Here is a 12,058-nt window from a genome sequence, read left to right on the forward strand (position 1 = left end):
TCAAAGCAGAGGGCCTTCTGAAGCAGCAGGGTTGTAATACAGCTCGCTGCTGACAGGAAATTATCTCCAGACTTAACTAGCCTTTCAAAGGAAATGGAGCAACACAGCTTTCATAAACTGCAGCTCCTCTGCTAGAAGAGCAGATATATGTACTGTGCTGTGCTGCATCCGCAGAGATTGTATTGTACTGAAAAGTAACAAGGGTGAAGGTATTTCTATCCTACAGTTATACACAGTAGAATTGCACAAGCTCAAACAGAAGACGGAAGTGTGGTAGCAAAATACAGAAGCCAGTGACTCTAACAAAAGTAACCTATGTTAAAGGAATACTTAGCCGGCAAAATAACTATGTATATATCAGTTACTCACAATGTGTTATCTTGAATTCATAAAGAAAACATTTTTATTGCACGCCTTCACTTTGAACGGAGAATCCAAAAAAAGGCAATCAAGATCTGCATTCGGCAATAGCAAAACTGTCAAAACCTCTGTCTCCAATCTCTCACACAACTCGACAATAACAGTAATTTTACCTCACAGAACACAGGAGTTGCTGGTCCACCACCGCCTTGATCAGTTAGTGTTATTATTTATTTCTTATTTAACCTTTATTAAACCAGGAAGTCCCATTGCAGTCGAAAATCTCCAGGCCAAGGTAGCAGCCAATCAGGACACATTTAACATGCAACATATACAACATATAACACAAAAATCCACAATAAAACAACAATTGTTCAAACATAGTGGCCTCTGAAGAAAAACAAGCACACGTCTCTGTCACCACATTCTTTATGATGCCCTTAGATTCATCAATGGATGTAAGTGTTTCTAATTTTAGATCTTTTTGAAGATTGTTACATGTCCATGGTGCACAGTATCTGTTAAAACCCAGGGTACATTAAAGAGCAACCACTTGGAGGAGCATAGCAGGTAACTACCAGAGCTGACGAACAGAACGGAGCAGAGGTTGGCCAGAGGTTTGCCTAGTATTGCTCTATAGATAAAAATGCACCAGTGCTGTTGTCTGGGAATGGCCAATGACGTCAAACCCTGCAAATCATAAAGAATGCATTTGTAATAAAACGTAGAGATGCATGGTAGACTGAATCAAGGCTTCGTAAAATGGAGGAGGTTGCATGCATATACAATATGTCAATGTACTCAATCACAGACAGAAAAGTAGCTTCAACAAGTTTTTTTTCCTGAGCACTGAAAGTAAAACAAGACTTCTAAAATAAAAACCAATCTTCACTTTAAGGTTCCTAACTAGAGCAGCAATGCGTACATTAAACGAAAGCTTGTCATCTATCCATACTGTATACCCAAGTACTTGTATGAGGACACTTGCCAAATGGATTTACTATCAGAAGTGAAGATGCTAAAATAGTCAAGCAACTGTGAGCGAGCTTCTGAAAAAGCCATGAACTTTTTTGAGCATTTAAAATCAATTTTTAATTGTGTGACTTTGGTGTTTTAAAGGGTTAGTTTGGATTCACCAAAGTCTCACAGTTACACAAATAAACCATCGGCTGCTCTCATGTTCAGGGAGGTAAAATGACTGTTTTTGTCAATGGCGTCTGGCTTGGAAAGAGAGCATAGATAAGTTCCCCTTTCGGTTCAGTTCCCCGTTGGAATTGCTCAATCAATTCATCACGAATTTTCTCAGTTTTTGGATTCTTCGTTCACCAGAGGCATGCGAGAAAAACACAGTTTGCTACACAAATAAAAGGTAACGCAGTGAAAACTTGATATACATTTTTTTTTTTTGTTGAAGTATTCCTTTAATCACCCACGCATGAACAGATCTTGTCTGATTATCAACCACAGCATCAAAACCTGAGCGTGAAAGCCGACAAAATCAAAACCTTGGATTGTATACAAATTTTATTCTCGATTGTTTTAAAAAGCACTTTTTTTTTTATATGAACAGGGGCTACATTTAATCAAATTTGGTACATTTACATGAATTCAAAACTTCATTATTGATTTTTAAGTTGATTGCTTCACGAATCAAAATTTAACAAAAACAAAATAGCTTATGAACTGTACAATCAAATCTCAAGGTAGGTAAGGTGAAAGGTGACTTGAGAGTAGACGATGTTTCAGAAACGTTTGAGCTGGTGTGTCCTGGTGGACCAGTTTGAGTCGGTCAGAGACCTTTGTTACATGTCAGTCCCCCTTCTTTATTTTATCTGTCAATCTCCACTGTGATATCAAGGAAAGGCAATAACGCACCCCCAAAAATCTTTAAAATGAAAAACATTTGAGCTTATGTTTCTGTAAAGCATATGGGCAGCATATGTCTTTCTCCAGCAGGATACCAGCACAGGAATTTCATCAAACATTTCAATAATTGGGTTAAAGCTTGCTATGAAAGGAAAAAAAAAGCCTTTGACAGCACATATCTTTTGTTTGAACTCAAAGAACCACGAGGGCAGAAAGTAGAATGTATGGGCGGGCAATGACAAAAAAATAAAAATGATATGACCTCTAGCTACAAATAAATACCACAGATAGAAAATATAACAAAATATTTTGCTTAAAGTCAGGTGTAATTACAAACATAAATACTTGATTATTTCTTCTAGTGATTATAAAGGCAGTACAGTGAATAACAAAGACGCTATGGTGCCTATTGGTGACCAGGAGTCTGGAGGAAGGAAAATAAAAGTCTGGAGGACACTACCTTAACAGCAGTCATACACACACACACACTCACATCACAACCACACGCACACAAATGTATAAATGCATCCACACAGGCTCCATTCATGACAATCTAACACCTAAAAACACTCACACACTGTCACACTCTTATTCTCCAGACTCCATCATCTCTTCCTTTCAGGCTGGACAAGTCCCAAGTCTCTCTTCTCTTTCCATTCACTAGCATATTCACAAATAATGTACAATTTGGAGGTGGGTATGGCTTCACTCTGTGGGCGTTTCTGTGGACAACAAGAAAACAAGACAAACCATTATAAGATCAGACACTATTAACACTTCTCTCACTCAACAGTATAAATCTGTATTGTTATTTAAAGAGACAGTTCACCTCAAAATCAACCATATCACCACACAGAAGGAAGCGTGGATCTAGTGTTAGCTCAAGCCTAGAGCACAAGCCTCTCATCCTCTCATCATGAGTACATGCACAATTGGCAGCTGTAGTTTGGTAAAAAGTCCCTACATGAAACTACGGCCAATATCTCCAACGCTCGACAACTCGCACCAAACAATCTACACTGATAAATAGCACGAAAGGTAAAAGGAAAAATACAGTATGCATTTTTGATTTGGGGGTGAGCTGTCACTTTACCAGGTGCATTTCATACCTGCAGATAACTAACCATAAAGGCTACTAAATGATGAATGACATAGCCGTTTCAACAAGGCTTGTAGTTTATTTTGAGGCAGTCCCACATACATCTCTCTGCAGTCATAGATACTTTAAAGAGCACCACATGTGGGTTCATCTGTGTCTGAAAACAGTCCCAACAAATGCACCATTCCTCCCGTTTGACTGATGTTTACTAAAAACTACAGTGCCCAGCTGTTTTAGTAAACAAGTGACCATTTTTAAAGATAAGTTTTTGTAGGAAAGAATAAGCTTGGGGCTGTGTGCTACAGACAGGGTGGGGAAATTGGCAAGTATTGAAAGACAGACCAGTGTTCTTAGTTTTGGTTTTTTCACAGGGTTTGTTGACTAAGAGATATACATATACAGAAACAGAATTGATAGAGCAGCTCCTACCATCGCTCAGGGGTGTTTTTTGTGTCCAGTGTGGGTAGCTGGGTATCTGCTGGCTGGAGCACCTTCTGCTCTACGTCCTGCCCACCGTCAGGAAGGTCAAAATGGTCCCCTCCCTCTGCATCGGCGAGGAAAGGCTCAGAATCTGGGTCGTATTCGTAGGAGTAGTAGGACACCTCTGCCATGGAGCCCTGCTCCTCTTCACCTGGAGAGATCACGGATGGGGTGAAAAATGGAGACACGTTACACCAGATGTGAGCTTGGCGCTCGTCCTGTCAGGTTTGTATCTATGTTTACACTGTACACAAGACTGCATGCATCTTTGATTACAATGTACCAGTAGGCTATTTTGAGATGGATAAGCCATAATTTCCACTGCTCTCACTTGTCACTGGCTAGCTAGCTTGCTATCATGGACACAAATTGGCATTTGGTTGTTGCTACAACTACTGGCAGGACCTCACGCCTCCTTGTGGGCCTCTCAAATTCAAAACTAATCATCTTGGCAGTCGATATATACCCATTAAATCATGGTCAGGGGAATTTAAAGCAACATATTATGGTTATATTTCAGTGTTCATGTCGTTACCCATCTTTGTTGTCATTACAACACTGACCTAACAGCAGTGCTGCTGAAATCCATAAGTGCAGTTAGAAAACTTGTTTCTGTAATACCAAAGATGCTAAATGTCATCCTACATGGAGATGAGGTAATAATAATAAAAAAAATACTAGCTTTATTTGTAGAGTACTTTTTGAGCTGAAAGCATAAAGGGCTTTCCAAGGTGCAGAAAATACAAAACAGAAGTGATACTAATAAAACATAAGCATAAACATACGCCTACACCAACATATACCTATAAGCATGCATACATATACACATGGCTGCAAATATACACTCCCATACACACAATAAGTCTATCAACTGTCAGGAAAGGCCAATCTGTCGAAGTAAGTTTTAACATGAGATTTAAAGATGTGAACAGAGTCAGCTGATCTGACACTCAGTGGGAGACTGTTCCAAAGCCAAGGAGTGGACTCTGGAACAGTTAGAAGACCCAGACTAGCAGACCTGAGGGGCCTGTTTGGGCGGTACCGTGTGAGAAGCTCAGTTATACACTCCGGTGCCAGATCCAGATCACTAGAGGCCTCGTATATCATTGAAAGAACTTAAAAATGGACTCAGAAAGAGACTGGAAGGCAGTGCAGGCAAACCAAAATAGATGTGATCTGTGAGGATTGTTTTGTTTTAGTCAGAAGTCCAGCTGCTGAATTTTGAACGATTTGGAGCTGGTGTATAGCTCGATCGCTCACCCCTGGCCTTGACAAGGTGGCCATTGAATGGTTGATAACAGTATGTGATTAACAAGAGCTGGATTTAGTTGGTGTCATGAAGACTATACAGTTGAGTTTGGGATCTCTAGAAGCTTAAGGAGCAGTCTTGCGTCATATGAGTCTCTGTTTTTTCTTTTCTTGCACAGACACATGCATGTATCTGATACACACTGCCAGTGGTTTTATACTGTTCCCCTGATCTGCAGGTGGCGGTAAAGCACAAAAGAACATAGCTACACAGTAGGGAAGAAGAAGACAGTCAACAGTAAATATGGATGTAAATTAGAGAGGTTTCAAACTCTTAAGAAAAATCAGCTTTGCAGATGGAGCTCAAGGATACACATGTGCTTTCTGGTGATTAACACTGAAGGTAAACAAGAAAACTCCACAAGGCACCTTTAATGTCCTGTACATCTGACGCTCTTGTAGCGATACCCCATCAGAGACAGTAGGGGTCCCTCCCTGCTTAAAATGTTGTATTCTCACATAACACGCTACTTTAAATTCACACTGCTGGAGAACAACACAGCTTTATCACATGTTTACTACGAGCGCTTACTGTGAGTCCACTACAATCAGATTTTGCTTCTTTAAAGTTTTTGTTACACATTAGACTTCATGGTGAGGTTGAACACAAACACACAGAAAGGATATGTTAACATTTGATTACTAAAGCGGGAAGTTAAAACTGACTACAGCACATGCACGTGACGGAAAATCTCATCTCAAATGAAGCTTGCAGTCTGTATATCCATTCTAATGTATGTTGTCCTCTGGTACAAGTTCACTAATAAGACAAGTCTGCACAGGGAAGCTAATTCCAGAGCTTCAGCTTCCTCCACTGTTCCAGTGGAAACTGTCAGTTCCTTGGCACAGCCCGCCCTCACCTATTACACTCTCAGTGCACTTAGCGGGCATGTCGTCAACATTCTAATGGTTTACAATGACAGTGTTTTTACAGTACTTATTCAATCTAATCACCCCTGGGTTATCATATTCTAGGTGAGTGTGTGTATGTGTGTGTGTGTCTATGTGGGCGTATTTGCCTGTGTGAGCATGCAATACGTGTGTGCATATATGGATACATATATGTGTGTGTGAGTGCATGACAGCATTCCTGTGGCGAGTGTGAAGCGTTAGCTTTTGTACTACAGAGACCTTTGACTGAGAGCAGCTTTGTGAGCTGCAGCTACTGGGAGCTGCAGGCTGGGAGACAAGTCAGTGCAGGCTGTGCCACATCACACACGCACACACACACACACACACACACACACACATACACACACCAGTACACAACTCAAACATTCACATAGGCAGACATTAATGCTATATATCAGCTCACTTATCACCACATGCACAGCGCATGCACTTCTGCCACTTGTGAATGACTTCGCTGCCTTTTTGTGTTTTTGTTGCCAAATGTAACACAGCTACATCCTCCCTCCGCAAGCAGCCAAACATCCTATCAGGAATTCTCTGGCCGCCTCTCTGGAAGCAGCAGCTGATCTAAGCTCATGGCAGGGCAACAATCAAGCCCGCAGTGTGAAACCTATCCACCTATTTATCACACCGATCGTAGACATGATGTGGTGGCAGGGGAATGCGCTGCCACACACCCCACCTACGTATCTACTTCCCTCTACTTCCCTCTCATCCTCTCTCTCTTTCTGCCCTGCTCTTTTTTCTTCTTTCACCTCGTCTGCCGCTCATAGCTCTTTGACTGTCTTTCTCCGCTTTCTGTACTTAGTTTTACACCCCTCGCACCCTTTAATCTTTGTCTCACTCTTTCTTCTTCCTAGCCTTGTGAAGTCCCATTATCCACATGACAATAACGCACACGGTGTACAAAAAAGGGTGCATGTCAAGCATATGACATAACTGAGATCTCAGGCTCTGTATATTTACATTTAGCTGACACAGAAGCCCAGATTAATGGATGCAGAATCAGATGACATGCCTAGAGGAATAAAGGCTGTAGCATTCAAACAGCGGATGTAACATCCTGCATAATCAATAGCAAGTAAGTAAAAGCTACTGTAGGCAGAAAATATACAGAGTACTGCTGCCTCTGCTGCTGGGTACAGCTGGCATTAGCATAAAGATAGAGAGAAGGTTGGAGATGGAAGGTAAAGCTGTGTGTGAGTAGGAAAAGGTGTGGTAGATGAAGTTACCTGTGTGCACAGGCACTGAGGGCTGCTCAGTTTCCTGGTTTGCTATTGGTTGCCTGTCCTCCACTGTGGTCTCCACTGGAAATACAAACATATACAAACACACACACGTTAGATTATTCACATTTATGTGGCTGCCACGGCACTTAAAAAAAAACTCATAATGAATTCAACAGAGTTTCAGTGTTGCATAATCTAAATACTGCCCAGAAGCATTATCCACCCCACTGAGCAACACTTCTTGGCAAAACAATGATGTACACTCAGTCTCAACAGAGGCCTGCATTAAAATCTTTCCAAAAATAGCCGGGGCCAAACCATGGCCAGAGGGACCGCCGTGTGTGGAAACAAATTGTATCTTTTTCCTTTTCAAAACAGGGAAATGGTGGCATGAACCTCCCCCACACAACCATACACAAACAAACAAGGTCAGGGAGCTCTAAACAAAAATATGATTCTTTTGATAATCTACAGCATGAACCACTTGGCACAAACTGAGGTCTTTTCCCACCAAAGTTTTGTCTATGCCTTTTCCCCAATCTGCCCCACAACATGAAGGCTCCTTTGTTGTTGGGCTGTGCGTCGGAAAGGAATGTGACAAGGATTTCAAAGGGCTGGACAAAAGCACTCTGTCATTTGGAGAGAGCCCTGTAATACAGCAGAGAGCGAAAGAGGGTTTGGGGGGGGTGGGGGGGGGGCACGGTGGGTAGCTCTCCTCAGAAAACTCATCCAGTAATCAGCTCAACACCTGAACAGCTGTTTCTACAGCTCAGATCACAGCACACACACAGAGGAGCACAGGAGCGCTTGCACGTGCATGTGAATAGACACACATACAGATGCGTGCACAATGGACATGTGGACAGTTACACACACATATTGAGTTACAACTAGACTAACTGACTGTATCTGATAAAAACACAAGCTCACAAGAGTTCCTGAGAACACAAGAACAGGGGCACACACTTGTTTCCTCTGAAGTTCCTCTTAAAGTTCTGGGATATGCTACCTGTGAGTTACGGCCCACCTATTGTAAAAAATCAACAGTATACAGTTGATAGTAGCTGCTCTGGGATGTGCACGGCAAGATGTGACAGGTAGTAGTTTGAAATTGTGGCTGTTTCAGAATGAAGTGAAATGAAAACATCTAAGCAATTATTTTCACCAAAGTCTATTAGCGTTAGCATGATAATTTGACTTAAAAAACACAGTGGTCATGTTAGCTAATTTCTTTTTATGTTGTGGCGTGACCAAACAGTAGCTGCTGCGTTGGATGCTGGGAGCAGTTTATGTTCTTTCAATTTTTCGATTTAAAGGGAAATTTAACCCCCCAAATGACCATTGTTTTTCTCGCATGCCTCCACAGTGAACGAAAAATCCAAAGATGGTGGAAACTGTTGATGAGTTAAGGTCATAGAGGGTCGCGTTTAACAACAGACTGTAAGCTGCAGGCATCCAAGAATTACTGTACCAAACTAAATACAAATATAGCATGGCAAAAAGCCAACTTCGAGTGAATCTGGGGTCATCTTTTCCTTGTACTGGTGAACTTGTTTACAAACAGTAACTGACAATCCTGCATGGTATACATTTAAACCCACGTAACTGATATTAAAGGAATACTTGACCACAAAATAAGCTTTTGTAAATCAAGTACTCACCACGTGTTTCTTTGACTTTGTTAGGAAAAAGTTTTTCTCACATGCCTCCACGGTGAACGGAGAATCCAAAAAAGGCAAACATTCTTTATTAATTGGGGGTCCGCATTCAACGACGGCAAAACTATATCAAAACATCTGTTTACAAAGTCTCATGCAGTATAATCCAAGTCTCATTTATCCAGTTGTATGCTCAGTACTTCCAAAACACATGCATTTTTGCTAAAACATCACTATTCAATAAAACACCTACACATAAACAGCGCAGGTGTGCAACTCGTCCATGGGTGAGATTATACAGAAGTGTTCTAAATAGTACGATTTTAGTGAAAATGAATGTGTTTTGATAGTACGGAGCATTCAGCTGGATAAATGAGACTTGGGTACTAGATAATTGATATATAGAGTTGTGAGAGAGGCTGTAAACGGATGTTTAATATAAAACCACATGCCCCGTGCACAGCACTGTCAGCCCTTATAACTTGGTGCAGGTGATGGCAAGAAACATCAGTTTGATAGTAAATAAGTAGATTCACCGTACACAAGAGAGCTGAATTGCCTTTTCTTTTGATTTAGTCTTTGAAAACTAAATTGAAAGAAGCAATTAAACCCTCTTGTGTGCAGTGTACCTGCTTATTTACTACCAATCGGATGTTTTCATACAGTTTTGCTGTTGCTAATTTTACTTTAATGCGTTAGGATTTTCTCAATTTTTTGGATTCGTCGTTCACCATACGTTCAGAAGGTGAGGAATTCCACGTTGTTTCTCTACATGGACTTACAACTGATGAATCAGTCTTGTCAAAGCTGTCACTACTTTCCACAAATGTAGCAAGGTAGTTAGCTAACTATGTAAGAAGATACCTGCCTACCATGCTACGATTGGTCGAATGTTTTTCCAACCAGTTAATGTCTTTGAAGCGTTCAACAAATCTGAGATGAGGGTGAAGAGTCAGAAATCTGAAGCCAGGTTCTAGTATAGCCAGCAGCAGCGTGAGTGAATTATGGAGCCTGACAAGTTGTAAGGCCAAAGTCCTGGTGATGTGCGATGTGAGAGCTCTTACTGTGAGGACACTGGGAAAGCGGAACCTGCTTGATGCGTGTCCCGTTTCGACAGGCAAACACCTCCATCTGACACTGGTTCTGGTAGAGTTGGCCATCTGACCCACAAACTGGCTCCCCGTCATAACCGCAGTCCCTGTAGCAAGTGCAGCGCTCAAACTGCTCCTCCTCCAGACAGCCAAACACATTGTTGCACTGGTTCGCCTGCACAAAACCTGCAGGGGGAATATATGTGTTTTTAAGAAACTGATGGCAGTGTGGTGTCTGTGAATCATTAAGGAGCGTACCATGAGTCTCACCTATCCACTGATTGGTTGAACTTTCCACCTCATTGCAAGTGGGCCCATCACACAGCTCCCGTGCTAGCGGACTGCTCTCGCTAACATTGTAGAACCGCGTGGCCTCAAAGGCTGCATGAAAAGGGCAGACCCACACCAGCACATTCACACATCCACACACACAAAACAAGGATGACACTCACCATAACTAGGTCATAAACTTGAAAAAAATCCAATTTCCTCAAAGAAAGAAGTCGCTTCATAAATCACGGTGAGCTAGACAGTTTTCCTGCTCTGTAACTCTTTAAAGAGCAGTACTTAAAATATTCATCAGAGGCACACCTGGTTCGTAGTAGTCATAGATCTTGACCGGAACAGGCGCTGTCTTGCCAACAATGTATTCCCGGATGGCTTGAAAGGCCACACACGTCATGCACTGGCTGGGGATCTAAGAAACAGTGGCAAACACAGAAAAATACTTGCAAAAACACTCAGAAACAAATACAAATGTAAAGCAATTTAATTACGTACACCAATACACTGTTACTACATACAGACTTCTCCCTAACTCTGTGCAAACACTGGCTCCTCATCCACCATTTCCAAACATACGATTATCTTCGATCTGAGCCTTGATGGACACAACAAGGGAGATTTTGGATTAAACTCACCTCATCAAAGTAGAACAACACTTTTCTTCCATTCAGCTCGTATCTCTTCAGACCCACGCGCTTGTCCATCAGCAGCTGTTGAGAAAGAAAAAAGAAAATCAGGCTCTGCATGTAGAAGAACACACAACTGGACTCAAGCAAATCTGTGCAGACACAGACTTAAAGATTTTGGTTGGTTTATTGGTTTAGTCTTGAAATTGGTTCAGAAGTTTTGTAGAGTATGCGTGAACATGTGTTGTTCTTGGTGAAGCATTGATGTGGGAAATATTTCTAAATGCTTCTGTGATCCATCTTACTAGTTTCTAGCGCTACACTGAGAAAACCCCAGAGCTGGAAACCAGTTCAACACATTACATACCAACATCTTTAAAAATAAGAGTTTCACAAGGCTCAATTAATTCACTAAAAACAAAAATGAATCTATGCATATTCCCCTCTCTCTCATGTATTATATCTGTTGGGAGGAAGTAAAAACCTATGGCTGATGATCCATCCATCCATCCATCCATCCATCCATCCATCTATCCATCCACCTTCAACCACTTATCCAAGGTCTGGTCGCAGGGGCAGCAGGCCGAGCAAAGGACCCCAGACGTCCCTCTCCCCAGCAACGCTTTCCAGCTCCTCCTGGGGGACCCCAAAGCGTTCTCAGGCCAGACGAGATATGTAATCCCTCCAGTGTGTTCTGGGCCTGCCCCGGGGCCTCCTACCAGTGGGTTGTGCCTGGAACACGTCTAACGTGAGGTGCCCAGGAGGCATCCTGATCAGATGCCCAAACCATCTCAGCTGACCCCTTTCGACACAAAGGAGCAGCGGCTCTACTTCGAGCTCCCTCCGGATGTCCAAGCTCCTCACCCTATCTCTACGGCTGAACCGCGACCTCATTCTTTCGGCCACTACTCAGAGCTCATGACCAAAGGTAAGGGTTGGGACATAGATGGACCAGTAAATCGAAAGCTTTGCCTTCCAGCTCAGCTCCCTCTTTACCATGACAGTCTGGCACAATGCCAGCATCACTGCCAAACCTCTGATCCATCTCACGTTCCATTCTACCCTCACTAGTGAACAAGACCCTGAGATACTTGAACTCTCTTGCTTGGGGCAGTAAGTCACTCCCAACTCGAAGGGGCAATGG

General features: G+C 42.2%; 1 protein-coding gene across 1 annotated transcript in view; it reads right to left on the reverse strand.

The window, feature by feature from the left end:
• Nucleotides 1-737: 737 nt before the first annotated feature.
• Nucleotides 738-12,058, reverse strand: part of cpamd8 (C3 and PZP like alpha-2-macroglobulin domain containing 8) — a 53,105-nt gene continuing 41,784 nt past the window's right edge. Inside the window, exons 38-44 of the mRNA XM_049587974.1 lie at nucleotides 10,924-10,998; nucleotides 10,595-10,700; nucleotides 10,274-10,384; nucleotides 9,977-10,189; nucleotides 7,258-7,332; nucleotides 3,755-3,956; nucleotides 738-2,948 (exon numbers count right to left, since the gene is read on the reverse strand). Coding sequence (XP_049443931.1) covers nucleotide 2,948; nucleotides 3,755-3,956; nucleotides 7,258-7,332; nucleotides 9,977-10,189; nucleotides 10,274-10,384; nucleotides 10,595-10,700; nucleotides 10,924-10,998 — 783 coding nt within the window. The 3' untranslated portion in view covers nucleotides 738-2,947. The remainder of the gene's footprint in view (nucleotides 2,949-3,754; nucleotides 3,957-7,257; nucleotides 7,333-9,976; nucleotides 10,190-10,273; nucleotides 10,385-10,594; nucleotides 10,701-10,923; nucleotides 10,999-12,058) is intronic.

Source organism: Epinephelus fuscoguttatus, linkage group LG10, assembly GCF_011397635.1.
Source record: "Epinephelus fuscoguttatus linkage group LG10, E.fuscoguttatus.final_Chr_v1".
Taxonomy (NCBI): domain Eukaryota; kingdom Metazoa; phylum Chordata; class Actinopteri; order Perciformes; family Serranidae; genus Epinephelus; species Epinephelus fuscoguttatus.